We start from the raw sequence: 21,283 nt of genomic DNA on the forward strand, positions 1-21,283 counted from the left end.
TCGATGTGCATTCCACTCGATTGCAGATATTCCACTGATTTTATAAATCCTAGTTTCTCCATGGCCACTGAGGATGTTCATTGTGTTACCTGCACGACCACCGAACTCACAATTTTCTTACTATCCATGTCCTGAAAGTGGTAGGTGCAGTACTTGGCAGAAAATCCAGGGCTGTTGCACTGTCCATCGCCGGCTAGTCTGAATCGTTTGCCTTCGAATGTACTTGCTAGAAACAATTGTTCAATTTTCCAAGCATCACTAATGGCCGGAAACAGAAAATCATGTTGGTATTTGTAGTACTGCGTTTTTTAAATGAAATGGAGTCCCACAAACTGAAAGAAAGACTTTAACTTTCTAAAACTGGAGCCACTAAAAAGTGATGCAGCTGCACACAGTAGATTGCCTGCTGGCAGTTTCCCCAGCATCAGTTGTGCAGACCATGAAAACGTATGATGTAATCTACAGGCGGCATGTATTGTGACGTTACTGCCTTGTTTTTGACGAGTCACATGAATCAATGGCTTCCCACATACTTTCCCTCTGACGGAATGCCCACATTTCAGCATAATATCCATCAAACAACTGTCGAATACTATGTATTTGTCTTCTTTCATTACACTGTCATCCTGCGTCAAAGTTGTTTCGGCCTGTGACGTTGAGGACATATCACCACATTTGAAAGAAATATCGCTGGTATCAAGTTCTGATGCGTCAGTGAATGCTGCTGCTGGTTCATTCTCTGTCATTTCAACATCTGCTACTTCAACATTGATGAGAGAACACAACAATGTCGACAGCTTTTTTGGTGGCAATTTTTTTGGCGGGTGTAGATTGTGTAAATTGATCTGCGACTACTTCAGAGCTATCTTCAATACATCCAGTATCATGTTGTTGCGGTGGTGCGGTCGTACTGTAGCAATGGTCCAATACAACTTTGCTGGATTCTCCGGACACATTCATTTCATTTTCTGTACATTGGACATGAGCATCCCGAGTCTCAACACGCCGCGTCTGAATTAATAGTTCCTCCATAGCCTCCATAGTGTAAATGGTCTGGCAAGCAACATCTCTCATTCGCTTCACTGTCTGTGTATGTATAGTTCGTAGACCCATGGGTAACTAGAGGACAGATTGGAAAAGGGATGTTCAGTTTAAACACAAGATAAAGTATAGTACAATTGACTTTAAAAAAACATAAAATAGTCCCCAGCACAAAAAAATTTCTAAAGTTATGAACTGTTTCTAACTAACCTTATTTTTGTTTCTTTTCTTTGCAACTTTTTTGACTCGACCTTCAACATCTGCACGCTCTTGCTCCGATACGTATCCGCATGTCTCCCCTTCCTCTTGCGCTGCAACGACTATATTTTCTGTATCCGCATAGACAGCACGAAATGGGGCTCCATAGACTCCCTGAAACATAGTATTTTCATTACTGTGTATCAAAATATTGTTAGCATAAAACGCACGTGAGGACGAACACACATGTACATCTCAATAGCCAAACATGATTTAAACATTGTGTGGAACAATCAAACGACAAGTATTCGAGCTCTGATGACCTAGTTCGATGGAGCTGTCAGTATCCATACCTCTGGCTCTGCATGGACTGCCACGAATGATTGTATTGAAGAGGAGGCATCAGCAACTCCCTGAAACACAGTACTTGCGTTAGTATGGTTTTCAATATCGTAAACATAACACACACTTGGGGTCGACGGCACAGGTACATTTCAAGAGATAACCACAAATGTTGCATTGTCTAAAAGAATCAAGGAATATTTAAAAATGATCAGATTTAATCAACTTATTTCTCCGATTTCTTTACATCTGCATCATCTAAATGGGATCTTGTGATTGTAGTGGAAGCTCCATCATCTCCCTGAAACACATACTTGCGTTAATAGCGAAGAAAGTATAGCAAATGGAATCACGTTATATGATCCCGCTCGATGGAGCTGTCAGTATCCATACCTCATGCTGCTGAAGAATATCTAGGGCTGTTGTCAATGTGGTGCGCACTTCCGAAAGCTGTTGCGCCGATTCGTATCTGCATGGTCCCGCTTCCACCGGAATTACTTGAATGTCAGGCTCTGCATTAAGTGCGTGAGTTGACGATTCAACAACTGCCTGAAACATAGTATTTGCATTAGTAAGGATTACAATATTGAAAACACAACACATTCTTCTTTGTTACCCAAGATGTGGTGTACATGTTCGAGGGAAAGTGCCGGCTGCAGATGCGGTATCGATCACCCCTCTTGTCATCAAAGACTTGTTGGACTCTACTTTCCAGCTCATCCAGTGGATATCCGCAATGTCTGACCCATTCTCTTATTCGATCAACAGTTTTCGGGAACACATGCATTGTAGTGCTTTCAGATTTAGCATGGGTCTTCGAAGGGCAACCGCTAATCGAACAGGCAGGCATTGTTGAAAATTCTGAAAAGTAAATATCAAGATTATTATAAAATCTTGATGAATAAAAATGTCATAAAAAAGTAAATGAACCATACCATGCTCAATGCAAGGTTTGTTTTGGTTGCTGGAACTATACCAGTTCATCATGTGCGGCTTAGTATTTGCATAAATTACAGACATTTTTTAAATTATGTGACTAAACTCTGAACATGTGACTCGTCCCTTGGATGTTCTGTCTTGCACGAAAAGGAACCATGCTTACATTATAGACTGGACCCCCGAAGGATGCAATTCGATGACAATTGACACAGATGAAAATAAATAGATCTATTGATAGCATAACAATTGAAACTTAACTCAATAGCAATGAGACCAATGACCATAGCTCTATTGGGTACTGTAATAGCAAATAGATTGAAATGTAAAAATGACCGAAATATGACTAGGATACATGGCCTTACCTTGACCAACAAACAGTTGGATTCAGCAGGCCGAGCAGTATGTTGCAGGAGAACAGGTAGATGGCCAGCACACTGACGAGTTTGCTCGAAGCGGTCACAGATAGCACGGCGACGAGCAGATTAGCATAGATCTCAGTGCTTCTCAGGTAGAAGGTTCAGGAGTTGACTTGCAAAGCAGAAACATGTTCTCATGAGACATATCAAGTGGTTTATAAAGTATTAGAAACAGGGGTGTGTTTGTGAATGAATGACGTGTGTATGTCGTGGTATTATGTTTATTGAAGGGGGGCGGCCTGCCTCAGGGGAGGCCTGCCTGGAGACACGGGGTCTGAGGAGGCCATGTGAGCGATGGCCCCTGGCCGTGGGATACCTTTTGAAGTGTACATGCTGTTTGGCACCTTGGCCATTTGCGCCTGTCACAGCCCCCCATGCCACGCTCATCCCCGGGTGCGAACCGCCTTTGATAGAGGGGGTGGGATGGATGGGCCTGGGGCGTGCAGATAAGGCACAGGAAGACTGCTGAATGGAGACACACTTATGTGGATTGCAGGGGGGCGGCCAGCCTCAGGGGAGGCCTGCCTGGAGACACGGGGTCTGAGGAGGCCATGTGAGCGATGGCCCCTAGGCGTGGGATACCTTTTGAAGTGTACATGCTGTTTGGCACCTTGGCCGTTTGCTCCCGTCACAGCCCCCATGCCAGCGCTCATCCCCGGGTGTGAACCGCCTTTGAAAGAGGGGGTGGGATGGATGGGCCTGGGGCATGCAGATAAGGCACAGGAAGACTGCTGAATGGAGACACACTTATGTGGATTGCAGGCGGGCGGCCTGCCTCAGGGGAGGCCTGCCTGGAGACACGGGGTCTGAGGAAGCCATGTGAGCGATGGCCCCTGGGCGTGGGATACCTTTTGAAGTGTACATGCTGTTTGGCACCTTGGCCGTTTGCACCCGTCACAGCCCCCCATGCCAGCGCTCATCCCCGGGTGCGAACCGCCTTTGATAGAGGGGGTGGGATGGATGGGCCTGGGGCGTTCAGATAAGGCACAGGAAGACTGCTGAATGGAGACACACTTATGTGGATTGCAGGGGGGCGGCCTGCCTCAGGGGAGGCCTGCCTGGAGACACGGGGTCTGAGGAGGCCATGTGAGCGATGGCCCCTGGGCGTGGGATACCTTTTGAAGTGTACATGCCGTTTGGCACCTTGGCCGTTTGCGCCCGTCACAGCCCCCCATGCCAGCGCTCATCCCGGGTGTGAACCGCCTTTGATAGAGGGGGTGGGATGGATGGGCCTGGGGCGTGCAGATAAGGCACAGGAAGACTGCTGAATGGAGACACACTTATGTGGATTGCAGGGGGGCGGCCTGCCTCGGGGGAGGCCTGCCTGGAGACACGGGGTCTGAGGAGGCCATGTGAGCGATGGCCCCTGGGCGTGGGATACCTTTTGAAGTGTACATGCTGTTTGGCTCCTTGGCCGTTTGCGCCCGTCACAGCCCCCCATGCCAGCGCTCATCCCCGGGTGCGAACCGCCTTTTGGCGTGCAGGCAATTGTGTGGGAGCGAGGGGCCATCAGGCCCCTCTCATCCTTTACTTCTCAGTAGAAACTCGTACCAAGTGCCTCCAGTAGTGGGTTCGCCCCTTTCCCTTATGTGATGTTAACTTTGGATGACATTCGCGTAGATGGGAACACTGAGTAGGACACGGGGCATCCATTTTTGTACCCCCTTTCCACTCCATTTTGGTGACCAGGCCTCACTGCAATAGTACAGCGTGCAGAGCACATGGCCCACAGCCTCGTTCCCACTCTGACTGGAAAACTCCAGAGGTATTTGCAACAGCTAATAAATGTAACACATCACTCTCTGAGATCACGGACCTGCACGCGAACCGGCCTGAACCAAGCACATGGCTCGTTCATCTCCACAAACGTGTCCTTGCCCACGCACCCTCGCCAGTGGACACTTACTGCCATTATGACCCTGTGTCGCTGCAAGGTATTCTCTTCATGTGCCAGACCACTGACCACGCCATGATGCCCACCTAGCAGATCCCCAACTAACATTAGACCCCTACTGCAGTATATTGTTGCCTATCAATAACAAATGCCACATACCGGAGATTCTTGTGAGCACAGACCGACACTTCAAACAGTGTATTATAGTGGTCAAGACCCTTGACCTAAGGCCTGTATAATCCAATGTTAATTGATAGTATAGATATATGTGTGACTTTCATAGAGACATAACCGACTGAAAGACTTTGAACAAGTGTTATTTAGTGCATGCATTATTGATAATATATTATGTTAGCTTAGATACTGACCACCCCGCTTCACAGCAACCTGAACTTCACCCATTCCGAGCACAGGTGTCTGACGTCCATCCTTGAATGAAGACACACTTGATTGATTTAAAAAATTGAAACAACCGTTGTTAAAATATATGTGGTGTTTTATTTTGTAGCTTATTTTGATGACACAAAAATACAAAAATTTACACATTGTAGAGTTCAGGTTGCAGCACAGCGAGAGAAAATCCTCTGTACTGACCGCTGTCACTCGGGAACGTTTCTCTTATGGCACGAACAGCACAGGGAGGTATCACTCTTCGAACGCGGTGTCCAAGCCTCCCATGAAGCCACCATGTAAACGAACGATAGGCCACCAGCCTGTACCACCTGTGAAAAGGAATGAAACAAACTGTTTTTAAATGACCAAGATAAGTTTAATAAACGTTTGTTGTCAATGACAATTCTTGTAACTAATGGCATTCTGCTCTGACAAATGCTATCTAGACACTGCACACTATTGAACGACTTTCATGCGTTACAATGATATGTATATGTAATTTTGGATATAGTAGAAGACCATGAAATGGGAGTGGCATGACAAGCAGAGTATACTTACTCGTTACTCGGATTACGAGGACGAACAGTTGCGCGAAGTTCGTGCATAAGCACCATCATTATCCTCAACACGGACCGTGTGAGGCAGGCTGCCCTGAAGTGTGGCAGCTCGGTGATGTATTGCAGTCGTGGCTCACCTTCCGAAATGTAGGCCACGCATCCCGAGTTTTCACAGCAGCAGCAGTTCTCGTCCTCGGTTGGCATTAGCTCGCACCGATTGCATGTGCACCAGGTGGAAACACCGTCCATGCGACTTGGTCAAGGCTCTTCAGCTGTTGAATCGTCCTCCCAACTGCCGTCCGAAGACCCATCGTTTTCGCGTGTTTCCCTTTCCAGTAGTTCCTTCTCGGTATACTCGGGCTCGTACATGTAGGGCATTATTGTATCCATTGTGTGTTAAACAAACTAAAATAATTGATAGCGGTGGTACTGGTATCTGTTCACACGGGCTACAAGCAACGAAGGTAGCTGACCAGAGTACAGAAACGAGTCACAGAATACTCAAAGTAACACAGAGAGAGGAATGCAATCGAAAATCTGCTGCTGTGTGTTGTGAAACGGTCTGTTTATACTTATTGAGGATGGAGGCGTCCTGCCATTTCCATGGTGACACGTCATTAGCTGAAGCGCAGCAATTGTTGATACGAGACGTGCTTTGGCGCTGTGAAATGGGCGGTACGCGTCTGCTGATGACAGGCTCAGGGGCGGGGGATATGACTTAGTGCCGCAAAAGCAGGTCAGCCAGGACGATGAGGGAAATGATAGGATTATCACAAAATGGCAGCTCCCTGGTGCCTGTTTTCGCGTGTGTTTAATGGACGAAAACTCGGGTAAGGTCCATAGGAAATGTTTCTAAAATCGAGCGACTTAGGCTTAAAAACACATGGCCGACCCGTAGGGGCAATACAAAATTTTGACCGAACCATTCCTTTAAAGGTTCAGTGGAGGCCCCTTCACTATCATCTTGTTCCTTCACGGATAGGAACAAGGGGGCTTGAGTATTTTGAAAATGAATTGCCACTTGATCCGATGCTTTTGAAAGCAAGTGACCAGTACCGTTAAAACTGATCAAATTGACACTTCTTTTTAATTTAATCGACAAGTTTCTGATTCAGGGTGCCTGGTTCATGCTATCTATGAAAGGCTAAAGCCTTTGCAGTAAAACTTTCCCCAGTAGGACAGGTGTGCTCCAGGGAGGTATGACAGTCACAGTGTTACGCCTGTCTTTAGAATCTCTATTTATGCTCAGGGGGACTCCAAAATGAGCTCCAAGGAATTTCTGAAATTATCCATGCATTATTTTTTGATTTTGAGGACAGAAATGGCTTGTATACAGTAGCAGTTCTCAATGCTAATTTATACATTTGTTTTAATGTACACAGTGGCAAAAGGGTGGTGAGAAAGGGGGCCTCATAGATTCGCCCCATTTCATCCCTTTTGAGTGTCTCTAAGGAGGATATTCTTTTCATACGGCGAAGGTAAGCACCTGTGCTCCCTTTCACTGCTGGAAAAATGCTGGTGAGTTTTTACAATTTCTACCACCATTTTTTTTGTTGGTGGAGGTAAAAACTGCATGTGTTTTTTTCAAGAAACGCATAATCAGGTGTTATTTAGTGCATGCCGTATTCCTACAAATACCATATCTGGAAAATAACCCATATCTCATGATCAGATGAATCGGTAAAAAAGGCAGTGAGTCCCACTATGATTTAGGCAATAATTCAGCCTGAAATCCACGATAAACAAATTACTGTTACCGCCACTTGGTCAGGCGGAATTTCCACCTATTACAAGTGGTGGTGTAATTCCCCATTTCGTTTGGGTCCATTGGACACAATGGGGCTTTTTTTGCGGAATTACTGCCGTGGAAATTACCACAGCGGTAATTCCACCAATTCTGCCAATTCTTTGGCGTTGAGTGGGAAGATTTACCTCCAGGGTTTTGCTGGAGGTAAATCCTCCACTCAACACCAAAACTCATAATTTGGCGCAGTGGTAAAATTGGAGGTAACTTAGTTACCTCCAATTTTACCACTTACTGCCATACTCGTAATGAGACGATTTCTGAATACTGGCTATTTTATCATTATCGTCTAACTCTTATATAATAGGTCCTTAGGGTTGGCCTTTTTCAGTACAGGGCACACTGTGGACCTGATTCTGTTCTCGTGATAAAAAGTGTGTGGAAATAGGACATTCTCCCCTCCAGTTTCCAGCACCATCATTCTGAGTTGGGTGGAAATATTGGAGGGGAGATGCGCTTTCCAGCAATAAAAGCTGTTAAATCACACGTTGTCGTGAAACATGTGCTCCAGTGACATTGCAAGTGACATTGCAAGCATTTTTTAATAGACTGCCACTTTTCTAGTTCAAGAAAGTTTTCATTAAACTAGAAAAGTGATACTGCAGTTTAAGAAATACATTGTTTATAAAGGGAAAAAGTGTGCAGCAGCGTTTAATGGCACCTCAAAGGTACCGCATTTTTGCTCTTTTTTTTCTCTTGCTAAACAAGTGTTGTATAAGGATAATCCCCTCCATGTAGCTGCCCTGCATCCCTGATGGTTAATAGGGCTGTTGTCAAGCCATAAATCAGGCACATGTTAAAGCTGAAGCTTTCATGTCCCTACACCACATTCTTTCTTCATAAGAATATGGTGTTTGTTAGTAAAGTGTTCCTCCTCCATGGAGGAACACTTTCTTGCACCTCAGAATAGGCCGCAAGGTCGTCTCGAACTCCTTTCCATCTGAAATTGCATATCAATCCTTAAACTGAGCTCTACTGACTTGATTACTTTGTCTGCATCGTTTGTCTCGTGCTCTTGAGCTAATTTTCTGCACCAGTGTTTTACAAACACGCAATGTATAAGACATGTAAGACATGTAATAATAAATGTGTGCTTAATTAAAATACATGGGCACCTTTATCTCCAGGAGCCTCTTGCATTCATGTATTTTATTAGCTTATTTTAATGCATATAGGCATATTTCCACTTTTGAAAGAACCTCACAAAGATCTAACGAAGGAAACTAGGTGGGGGTGAAGTGTATACATCACACATGGCAAGCAATTCATCCTCAGCCGGATTTATTCAGCGGAAATAATGACGAGTTGAGGCAAGCATAGTTTTTTCTTTTGTCATTCAGGAAAGAGAAACCACAAGATCTTGACATGTTCTCCCAAAATTGTAGAGGCGTGCTTTCAGATTTTTAATAACGTAAATGTGTTTTTGCTTCTGGCAGGTCATGCTGAAAACGATCCCGTGGAAGACACAGACCCCAGCAGCTTAACTTCTCAAATGGTATGTAGACTGTCATACTTGCTAAGTGAAGATCTGGTTTTCACAAAAATTCGTTTTCTAAATGTTTTTCAAACTTGTTTAGGGTATTCATGTGTAATATGTAACCTTAACTCATGTTGTTTGTAATCTTGAAACTGAATTGTAGTGACTTGGGTAACAGAATGGGATGTTAATTTCCGAAATTTGGAGTTTACATAAATATTCACAAACGATTTACAGGGTAATTCATAGAATTTCGCAGAAAAGTGTCGCAAGCGGCTGGCGCAGAGTGTCCGCGTGCGATTGACTGCGCCAGGCACGTGCGCTAAAACCGATTTCCGCGCACAGCGTATTCATGGATTTCAGGCTTCCAAACCAGCCGTGGCGCAGAGAATCGCAGCGACCCTGCAGCAGCGCCAGTAACGCCCCCAAGAACGCCCTCGCGCAAGGAAAAGCCATCCAAATCGCTAAATCATCGCAAAGGGCTGTGCTAACCCTGGACCAGTTCACCGGGCTGGCAAACAGCAAACGCCAAGCGGGGAACGCGTATTGCAGGGGTGCGCGGGAAGTTCCACACGCGACTGGCCCCGTGCAAGCAGGGTACGTGAATTTCAGGGGTGCGCGGGAAGTTGCACAAGCGATTTGAGCAGGGTACGTGTATTTCAGGGGTGTGCGGCAAGTTCCACACGCGATTTCTGCAGGGTACGTGCATTTCAGGGGTGCGCGGGAAGTTCCACACGCGAATGGGCCAGTGCGAGCAGGGTACGTGTATTCCATGGGTGCGCGGGAAGTTCCACACGCGATTTCATCAGGGTACGTGTATTTCAGGGGTGCGCGGGAAGTTCCACACGCGATTGGCCCAGTGCGAGCAGGGTACGTGTATTTCAGGGTTGCGCGGGAAGTTCCACACGCGATAGTCCCAGTGCGAGCAGGGTACGTGTATTTCAGGGGTGCGCGGGAAGTTCCACACGCGATTGGCCCAGTGCGAGCAGGGTACGTGTATTTCAGGGGTGCGCAGGTAGTTGCACACGCGATACCAGCAGGGAATGTGTATTTCAGGGGTTCTGGGGAGTACTACACGTGAATTGGCCGTGTGGGTCCACCCAGGTGTACGCTCCACAACCTCCACGGCCCCTGCAGGCAGCCCACACCACGGGGGACTACCCTGCACCCCTGCTCATGTCCCGCAGGCAGCCCATCCACCATGGGCATGCCCCCCAGCCAACCCACATGTCACCTTGCACTACTGATCAACAATGCATGTCTCCCACCACCCCCACCCCCCAGCAGTGCAGGGGCAGCCTCCACCAGGCCCCCACTCATGTCACCCACCACCCCCACCCCCCAGCATCCAGGGTCACCCTCCACCAGGCACCCACTCATGTCTCCCACCACCCCCACCCCCCAGCCACCAGGGGCAGCCTCCACCAGGCACCCACTCATGTCTCCCACCACCCCCACCCCCCAGCATCCAGGGTCACCCTCCACCAGGCACCCACTCATGTCTCCCACCACCCCCACCCCCCAGCCACCAGGGGCAGCCTCCACCAGGCCCCCACCCATGTCTCCCACCACCCCCACCCCCCAGCCACCAGAGGCAGCCTCCACCAGGCCCCCACTCATGTCTCCCACCACCCCCACCCCCCAGCATCCAGGGTCACCCTCCACCAGGCCCCCACTCATGTCTCCCACCACCCCCACCCCCTGCCACCATGGGCAGACTCCACCAGGCCCCCACTCATGTCTCCCACCACCCCCACCCCCCTGCCACCATGGGCAGACTCCACCAGGCCCCCACTCATGTCTCCCACCACCCCCACCCCCCTGCCACCATGGGCAGACTCCACCAGGCCCCCACTCATGTCTCCCACCACCCCCACCCCCCTGCCACCATGGGCAGACTCCACCAGGCCCCCACTCATGTCTCCCACCACCCCCACCCCCCTGCCACCATGGGCAGACTCCACCAGGCCCCCACTCATGTCTCCCACCACCCCCACCCCCCAGCATCCAGGGTCACCCTCCACCAGGCCCCCACCCATGTCTCCCACCACCCCCACACCCCAGCAGTGCAGGGGCAGCCTCCAGCAGGCCCCCACTCATGTCCCCCTGCACCCCCACCCCCCTGCCACCATGGGCATCCTCCACCAGGCCCCCACTCATGTCTCCCACCACTCCCACCCCCTGCCACCAGAGGCAGCCCCCACCAGGCCCCCACCCATGTCTCCCACCACCCCCACCCCCCAGCAGTGCAGGGGCAGCCTCCACCAGGCCCCCACCCATGTCTCCCACCACCATCACACACCAGCAGTGCAGGGGCAGCCTCCAGCAGGCCCCCACTCATGTCCCCCTGCACCCCCAAACCCCTGCCACCATGGGCATCCTCCACCAGGCCCCCACTCATGTCTCCCACCACCCCCACCCCCCAGCAGTGCAGGGGCAGCCTCCACCAGTCCCCCATCCATGTCTCCCACCACCCCCACCCCCCAGCAGTGCAGGGGCAGCCTCCACCAGGCCCCCACTCATGTCTCCCACCACCCCCACCCCCCAGCATCCGGGGTCACCCTCCACCAGGCCCCCACTCATGTCTCCCACCACCCCCACCCCCCAGCAGTGCAGGGGCAGCCTCCACCAGGCCCCCACTCATGTCTCCCACCACCCCCACCCCCCTGCCACCATGGGCAGACTCCACCAGGCCCCCACTCATGTCTCCCACCACCCCCACCCCCCAGCCACCAGGGGCAGCCTCCACCAGGCCCCCACTCATGTCTCCCACCACCCCCACCCCCCAGCCACCAGGGGCAGCCTCCACCAGGCCCCCACTCATGTCTCCCACCACCCCCACCCCCCAGCATCCAGGGTCACCCTCCACCAGGCCCCCACTCATGTCTCCCACCACCCCACCCCCCAGCAGTGCAGGGGCAGCCTCCACCAGGCCCCCACTCATGTCTCCCACCACCCCCACCCCCCAGCCACCAGGGGCAGCCTCCACCAGGCCCCCACTCATGTCTCCCACCACCCCCACCCCCCAGCATCCAGGGTCACCCTCCACCAGGCCCCCACTCATGTCTCCCACCACCCCACCCCCCAGCAGTGCAGGGGCAGCCTCCACCAGGCCCCCACTCATGTCTCCCACCACCCCCACCCCCCTGCCACCATGGGCAGACTCCACCAGGCCCCCACTCATGTCTCCCACCACCCCCACCCCCCTGCCACCATGGGCAGACTCCACCAGGCCCCCACTCATGTCTCCCACCACCCCCACCCCCCAGCATCCAGGGTCACCCTCCACCAGGCCCCCACCCATGTCTCCCACCACCCCCACACCCCAGCAGTGCAGGGGCAGCCTCCAGCAGGCCCCCACTCATGTCCCCCTGCACCCCCACCCCCCAGCCACCAGGGGCAGCCTCCACCAGGCCCCCACTCATGTCTCCCACCACCCCCACCCCCCTGCCACCATGGGCAGACTCCACCAGGCCCCCACTCATGTCTCCCACCACCCCCACCCCCCTGCCACCAGGGGTAGCCCCCACCAGGCCCCCACCCATGTCTCCCACCACCCCCACCCCCCAGCAGTGCAGGGGCAGCCTCCACCAGGCCCCCACCCATGTCTCCCACCACCCCCACACCCCAGCAGTGCAGGGGCAGCCTCCAGCAGGCCCCCACTCATGTCCCCCTGCACCCCCACCCCCCTGCCACCATGGGCATCCTCCACCAGGCCCCCACTCCTGTCTCCCACCACCCCCACCCCCCAGCAGTGCAGGGGCAGCCTCCACCAGGCCCCCACCCATGTCTCCCACCACCCCCACCCCCCAGCAGTGCAGGGGCAGCCTCCACCAGGCCCCTACTCATGTCTCCCACCATCCCCACCCCCCAGCATCCAGGGTCACCCTCCACCAGGCCCCCACTCATGTCTCCCACCACCCCCACCCCCCAGCAGTGCAGGGGCAGCCTCCACCAGGCCCCCACTCATGTCTCCCACCACCCCCACCCCCCAGCCACCATGGGCAGACTCCACCAGGCCCCCACTCATGTCTCCCACCACCCCCACCCCCCAGCCACCAGGGGCAGCCTCCACCAGGCCCCCACTCATGTCTCCCACCACCCCCACCCCCCAGCCACCATGGGCAGACTCCACCAGGCCCCCACTCATGTCTCCCACCACCCCCACCCCCCTGCCACCATGGGCAGACTCCACCAGGCCCCCACTCATGTCTCCCACCACCCCCACCCCCCAGCATCCAGGGTCACCCTCCACCAGGCCCCCACCCATGTCTCCCACCACCCCCACACCCCAGCAGTGCAGGGGCAGCCTCCAGCAGGCCCCCACTCATGTCCCCCTGCACCCCCACCCCCCAGCATCCAGGGTCACCCTCCACCAGGCCCCCACTCATGTCTCCCACCACCCCCACCCCCCAGCAGTGCAGGGGCAGCCTCCACCAGGCCCCCACTCATGTCCCCCTGCACCCCCACCCCCCAGCATCCAGGGTCACCCTCCACCAGGCCCCCACTCATGTCTCCCACCACCCCCACCCCCCAGCAGTGCAGGGGCAGCCTCCACCAGGCCCCCACTCATGTCTCCCACCACCCCCACCCCCCTGCCACCATGGGCAGACTCCACCAGGCCCCCACTCATGTCTCCCACCACCCCCATCCCCCAGCATCCAGGGTCACCCTCCACCAGGCCCCCACTCATGTCTCCCACCACCCTCACCCCCCAGCATCCAGGGTCACCCTCCACCAGGCCCCCACTCATGTCTCCCACCACCCCCACCCCCCAGCAGTGCAGGGGCAGCCTCCACCAGGCCCCCACTCATGTCTCCCACCACCCCCACCCCCCAGCATCCAGGGTCACCCTCCACCAGGCCCCCACTCATGTCTCCCACCACCCCCACCCCCCAGCAGTGCAGGGGCAGCCTCCACCAGGCCCCCACTCATGTCTCCCACCACCCCCACCCCCCTGCCACCATGGGCAGACTCCACCAGGCCCCCACTCATGTCTCCCACCACCCCCACCCCCCTGCCACCATGGGCAGACTCCACCAGGCCCCCACTCATGTCTCCCACCACCCCCACCCCCCTGCCACCATGGGCAGACTCCACCAGGCCCCCACTCATGTCTCCCACCACCCCCACCCCCCAGCCACCAGGGGCAGCCTCCACCAGGCCCCCACTCATGTCTCCCACCACCCCCACCCCCCAGCCACCATGGGCAGACTCCACCAGGCCCCCACTCATGTCTCCCACCACCCCCACCCCCCAGCAGTGCAGGGTCACCCTCCACCAGGCCCCCACTCATGTCTCCCACCACCCCCACCCCCCAGCAGTGCAGGGGCAGCCTCCTCCAGGCCCCCACTCATGTCTCCCACCACCCCCACCCCCCAGCCACCATGGGCAGACTCCACCAGGCCCCCACTCATGTCTCCCACCACCCCCACCCCCCAGCCACCAGGGGCAGCCTCCACCAGGCCCCCACTCATGTCTCCCACCACCCCCACCCCCCAGCCACCATGGGCAGACTCCACCAGGCCCCCACTCATGTCTCCCACCACCCCCACACCCCAGCCACCAGGGGCAGCCTCCACCAGGCCCCCACTCATGTCTCCCACCACCCCCACCCCCCTGCCACCATGGGCAGACTCCACCAGGCCCCCACTCATGTCTCCCACCACCCCCACCCCCCAGCATCCAGGGTCACCCTCCACCAGGCCCCCACCCATGTCTCCCACCACCCCCACACCCCAGCAGTGCAGGGGCAGCCTCCAGCAGGCCCCCACTCATGTCCCCCTGCACCCCCACCCCCCAGCATCCAGGGTCACCCTCCACCAGGCCCCCACTCATGTCGACCACCACCCCCACCCCCCAGCAGTGCAGGGGCAGCCTCCACCAGGCCCCCACTCATGTCCCCCTGCACCCCCACCCCCCAGCATCCAGGGTCACCCTCCACCAGGCCCCCACTCATGTCTCCCACCACCCCCACCCCCCAGCAGTGCAGGGGCAGCCTCCACCAGGCCCCCACTCATGTCTCCCACCACCCCCAGCCACCAGGGGCAGCCTCCACCAGGCCCCCACTCATGTCTCCCACCACCCCCACCCCCCAGCATCCAGGGTCACCCTCCACCAGGCCCCCACTCATGTCTCCCACCACCCCCACCCCCCAGCAGTGCAGGGGCAGCCTCCACCAGGCCCCCACTCATGTCCCCCTGCACCCCCACCCCCCAGCATCCAGGGTCACCCTCCACCAGGCCCCCACTCATGTCTCCCACCACCCCCACCCCCCAGCAGTGCAGGGGCAGCCTCCACCAGGCCCCCACTCATGTCTCCCACCACCCCACCCCCCTGCCACCATGGGCAGACTCCACCAGGCCCCCACTCATGTCTCCCACCACCCCCATCCCCCAGCATCCAGGGTCACCCTCCACCAGGCCCCCACTCATGTCTCCCACCACCCCCACCCCCCAGCATCCAGGGTCACCCTCCTCCAGGCCCCCACTCATGTCTCCCACCACCCCCACCCGCCAGCAGTGCAGGGGCAGCCTCCACCAGGCCCCCACTCATGTCTCCCACCACCCCCACCCCCCTGCCACCATGGGCAGACTCCACCAGGCCCCCACTCATGTCTCCCACCACCCCCACCTCCCAGCCACCAGGGGCAGCCTCCACCAGGCCCCCACTCATGTCTCCCACCACCCCCACCCCCCAGCAGTGCAGGGGTAGCCTCCACCAGGCCCCCACCCATGTCTCCCACCACCCCCACCCCCCAGCCACCAGGGGCAGCCTCCACCAGGCCCCCACTCATGTCTCCCACCACCCCCACCCCCCTGCCACCATGGGCAGACTCCACCAGGCCCCCACTCATGTCTCCCACCACCCCCACCCCCCAGCCACCAGGGGCAGCCTCCACCAGGCCCCCACTCATGTCTCCCACCACCCCCACCCCCCAGCCACCATGGGCAGACTCCACCAGGCCCCCACTCATGTCTCCCACCACCCCCACCCCCCAGCAGTGCAGGGTCACCCTCCACCAGGCCCCCACTCATGTCTCCCACCACCCCCACCCCCCAGCAGTGCAGGGGCAGCCTCCACCAGGCCCCCACTCATGTCCCCCTGCACCCTCACCCCCCAGCATCCAGGGTCACCCTCCACCAGGCCCCCACTCATGTCTCCCACCACCCCCACCCCCCAGCAGTGCAGGGGCAGCCTCCACCAGGCCCCCACTCATGTCTCCCACCACCCCCACCCCCCTGCCACCATGGGCAGACTCCACCAGGCCCCCACTCATGTCTCCCCCCACCCCCCAGCCACCAGGGGCAGCCTCCACCAGGCCCCCACTCATGTCTCCCACCACCCCCACCCCCCAGCCACCATGGGCAGACTCCACCAGGCCCCCACTCATGTCTCCCACCACCCCCACCCCCCAGCCACCAGGGGCAGCCTCCACCAGGCCCCCACTCATGTCTCCCACCACCCCCACCCCCCTGCCACCATGGGCAGACTCCACCAGGCCCCCACTCATGTCTCCCACCACCCCCACCCCCAGGCATTGCAGGGGCAGCCTCCACCAGGCCCCCACCCATGTCTCCCACCACCCCCACCCCCCAGCAGTGCAGGGGCAGCCTCCACCAGGCCCCCACTCATATCTCCCACCACCCCCACCCCCCAGCAGTGCAGGGGCAGCCTCCACCAGGCCCCCACTCATGTCTCCCACCACCCCCACCCCCCAGCATCCAGGGTCACCCTCCACCAGGCCCCCACTCATGTCTCCCACCACCCCCACCCCCCAGCAGTGCAGGGGCAGCCTCCACCAGGCCCCCACTCATGTCTCCCACCACCCCCACCCCCCTGCCACCATGGGCAGACTCCACCAGGCCCCCACTCATGTCTCCCACCACCCCCACCCCCCTGCCACCATGGGCAGACTCCACCAGGCCCCCACTCATGTCTCCCACCACCCCCACCCCCCTGCCACCATGGGCAGACTCCACCAGGCCCCCACTCATGTCTCCCACCACCCCCACCCCCCTGCCACCATGGGCAGACTCCACCAGGCCCCCACTCATGTCTCCCACCACCCCCACCCCGCAGCCACCAGGGGCAGCCTCCACCAGGCCCCCACTCATGTCTCCCACCACCCCCACCCCCCAGCAGTGCAGGGGCAGCCTCCACCAGGCCCCCATCCATGTCTCCCACCACCCCCACCCCCCAGCCACCAGGGGCAGCCTCCACCAGGCCCCCACTCATGTCTCCCACCACCCCCACCCCCCTGCCACTATGGGCAGCCCCCACCAGGTCCTCACAATCCCCAATCATGTGCGTAATGGTCAGCCTCCACAGCCAAAAAGCCCTACCAAGTAACCCATTCACCCACATGGAAATGGAAATCACATGTTACACCCCCAATGTTCATTAAGCTAATGAACCCATGTCCGTCACACACAATGGTTGCAATTGAATAGGAAAACACACAACATTACATGCATGAAACCAATGAGATGATACCACACAGTGAAGTATGCTAACAAAATTGTATTTAAAAAAATAAAGAATGCTAAAGAAAGAAAACTAACTACAATGTGAATGTGAAAAAAAAGAGCTGCATGTCCTTATAAAAACACAAAACTGCAAATCAGAATCCAAAAAAATTATGTCCAGAGTCAAATGTAAAAAAATCTCCAGGCAAAAAAGAACTATGTACAAAACTAACAAGGGTCCATGAGCCCAACTGAACAAAGGAAACCTACTAAAAAACCTACCTAAAAATCAACTATATACAAAAAGTGGAGCAGTGTCCGTCGACTCCAAATCATAATAAGAAAGAAAGGAAACCTAAAACTAAAGAACTATATACAAAGGCGGCGGGCAAGTCCAGCGGCTCACTCCGTGGTGTCCCGGGCCAGGGCATCATCGAACTCCTGTTCGATGTCCCGGAGGCGGTCAAGTTCCATGGCCCCGAGGGTCCGCAGGGACGACGCCGTGTCCTCCTCCAACCCCCTGCGGATTGCCTCGAGGCACTCGGCCCGCCTCTGCGCCCTCCGCATGGAGTTCTCCGCCCTGGCCATTGTGAGCCGCGCCTCTTCCGCCCGCCGCCGCTCCGCACCTATGGCGTGGCCCAACCGCTGCCACACGGAAGACACTCTCTGTCCTGGGTCCCCCTGCCGTCCGGCTGATGCCTGCCCCTCCGATGTCGAAAGCCCCGAGCCTTCATGTCTCCCACCATGTTGCTGCTGCTGCTGCTCTGCCTCTGCCCGTGCACTGCCTCCTGCTGCCTGCACATCCTCCGCCGGCTGGGGTGCACTTGTTGATGTGGCCACCCCTGCTGGACCTCCGACTCCCGACTGTGGCAGGGATGCCTCCTCCACCAGCCTGGCCGCACCGTCAGAGGCAGCTCCACAGGGCACCCAGGTGACTGATGGGTGGGAAGATGGCACAGAGGACGACTGGCGCGTAGGGGGTCCAGTTGAGGAGGGGGTCGGAGCAAGCCCCATCAGACGGAGGAATCCGGCCTGGGTGACCTGTCCCAGCAGGCTGACCTGGTCAACGAGCCATTCGAGATGACGTGCTGTCTCTCCATGAAAAGACTGCAGGTCACCTCGCATGGCCCGTTGACGCAACGCCACACCAGCCAGGACAGGCTCAACCCGGACCTGGATGGCCACGTCCTCAGGCAGAGGAAGGCCAGTTGACGTCAGCTCATCCCCTGCCTGAAAACGGGTCCGGACGTAGGCATCCCTGCTGGTGCAAGATGATGCAGGGACAGGATCGGGGACAGGATTGCACACAGGCACCTCCGCGGCCGCCTGTGCTGCCTCCTGTCCCTGGTCCTGGACTGCACCACTAGCACCAGTGGGATCCCCACCTCCAGACCCCGTCTCTGGTGCTTGCACGGCCCCTCCTCCACCAAACCCCCCACCAACCTGGATGACTCCGTGCCATCTTCCCCTGTTGGGCCCTGTGGGGTCCCAGCTGCCCCTTCTGCTGCCGAGGAGTCCAACTGCAACCTCCGCCTCTTGGACCTCCTCCCGGCAGCTGCGGCCTGGGACGCGGCACCAGACTCCTCACTCCCCGACGAGATGACAACACGGGAGGGGAGCCGGGCCTTGCGTCTCCGGCTGGCGGTCGGATCCCCGCCGCTGTGCTCCACAGCACCTTCTCCGCCCTCTTCATCAGTTGACGCTGCAGACAGGGAGAAACAAAACACAGGCATCAGGGCACTGTACAATGGACACATACACGCATGACAGTTGCACATGAGTGGCATTGGCAAACCTCAGACATGTCATCACAATCCCCAACACACATGTCATTGCAACTCGCACACATGAGCCATACCACAGCCATATCGCAACTGCCACCACCATCCCTACACATACAACAGCATCAGCAGCCAAAGGGGAGCCAGACATCACATGCAACACAGGAAGTGCACCACACATGTACACACACCACCACACTTGCATGCATGTCTACACCTCTGCCAAGTGTCGCACTGTTCAGACGGGCATCCATGTCACATCTGCCAATCAGGCTTCCACATACCGCTGTCACATGCATCCATGTTGCATCACTGTTGCACCCTTGACAAATACACACACATGCACATGTACACAGTGCTAATACATGCAGCCGAAAACAACATACATGCCTGACATCACGGACATGTCTACTTACATACACATTCATCCAAACATGTGTGCACGCACAACTGCATTTGCCATGCAAGCCCACACACACAAGCACCATCCATGTCTCACACATTACAGCCCTCGCATGTGTCAGACCCACGGCCCTGTACACCCCCACCCATACTCGACCCCATACAAACAGATGTGCAACTGGCACAATGCCGAAAAATCACCACACGCACTGCTCACAATCAGGATGCATGTACACTCAACGCTCGACTCCAGACGGGTCTGCTTCTCTAGGACCTGGACGTGGAGCGCTGGGGATATGCGTTCCAGGACCCCCATCTGTTCTTCCGACAAGTGGCCCCGGCGCCCCTTGGCATCCGCTGCCTTCAAGAGGCGCCGGGCCTTGTTCAGGGTCCTGGACCTGAAGTCCTCCCAGCGCTTCCTGACATGTTGTAAGTCCCGGACTGCCACCCCCTCCGCGTTGATGGCAGTCACAATGTCAGTCCAGATCCGAGTCCGTCCTTCCTTGTCGGCGCGGGAACTTCCGAAGAGGGCATCATACTGCCCCAGGACTTGCTCCACCAGGACACCAACTTCGGTGGCACTGAAGCTGGTGCCCCTCTGCCTCTCTGGCCGGGGGTTGCCAGTGGTCACAGATGGTGTTTGCCCCGACATGACAACCCCAGAGGCAGGAGTGGGTGGGCAACTGGGTCCTGGGGCTGGGCTGTGGAGCGATGGAATTCCAGTCGGGAGTCTTCGGTTCCAGCAGGGGTGGTCACAGCAACAGCACCCCTGGCTGATGTGCAGGCAGCAAATGGCAGTGCACGTGGGCAGCAGGCAGTCAGGCAGCAGCAGATGGCAGGTGGGAGCGTGCTCGGGGATCTGGGGGGCAGTAGTTCGGCCTTCTGGGCAGGAGCGTGGTCTTCCGTGTGCTTACGCGTGGCCAGCTTGGTACGGAGTGATTTGGCACGTGAAAATCCTGCACGTCAGCGTGAAAACCGAGGAAAGGCCCTTAGCGCGTAAGCGCGTCAGCACGCATACGCGAATCTATTGGACTAAAGGCCCTCAGCGCGTAAGCGCGTCTGTGACGTGACCCGCACGGGTGTTTCCCACACAGCACGTGATGACAGAGCACACGTGGAAAGACTGCACGTCAGAGTCTCATCGCGTGTAATTGGACAGCACGTCAGAGTCTCATCGCGTGTAATTGGACAGCACGTCAGAGTCTCATCGCGTGTAATTGGACAGCACGTCAGGGTGTCATCGCGTGTAATTGGACAAAAGTGCGCGTACACGCGATTGGCCTATGTACGTGTATATCAGGTGTGCGCGGACACTTACACACGCAAGTACGTCAGCACACCTGTATCCCGGTGTGCGCGGGAATTTCCACACGCTATTGGACTGGGTACTGGATTTCAGGGGTGCGCGGGTCACACGCTCGCCTACAACACGCGCAACGCATTAATTTGCGCGCTAAAAAAATAACAAGCTCAGACCCAGGATGAACATACCGTTCCTAGCAGCAGTGGGCGTGGCCTACCAAAGGAAGAGGAGGATGATAGTCAGGGCCAGAATATTCACACCCAGAACC

At 56.4% G+C, this 21,283-nt stretch overlaps 1 protein-coding gene across 9 annotated transcripts in view; it reads left to right on the plus strand.

Annotated features, from left to right (window-relative positions):
- The window catches only part of EDARADD (EDAR associated via death domain), a 1,165,333-nt gene that overhangs the window by 638,285 nt on the left and 505,765 nt on the right, over positions 1-21,283 (plus strand). For all 9 annotated transcript variants that reach the window (XM_069607375.1, XM_069607376.1, XM_069607372.1 and 6 more), the window contains one exon: positions 9,021-9,079. In XM_069607375.1, coding sequence (XP_069463476.1) covers positions 9,077-9,079 — 3 coding nt within the window. In that variant the 5' untranslated portion in view covers positions 9,021-9,076. The remainder of the gene's footprint in view (positions 1-9,020; positions 9,080-21,283) is intronic.

This window comes from Ambystoma mexicanum, chromosome 4q, assembly GCF_040938575.1.
Source record: "Ambystoma mexicanum isolate Mex_15411 chromosome 4q, UKY_AmexF1_1, whole genome shotgun sequence".
NCBI classification, from domain to species: Eukaryota; Metazoa; Chordata; class Amphibia; order Caudata; family Ambystomatidae; genus Ambystoma; species Ambystoma mexicanum.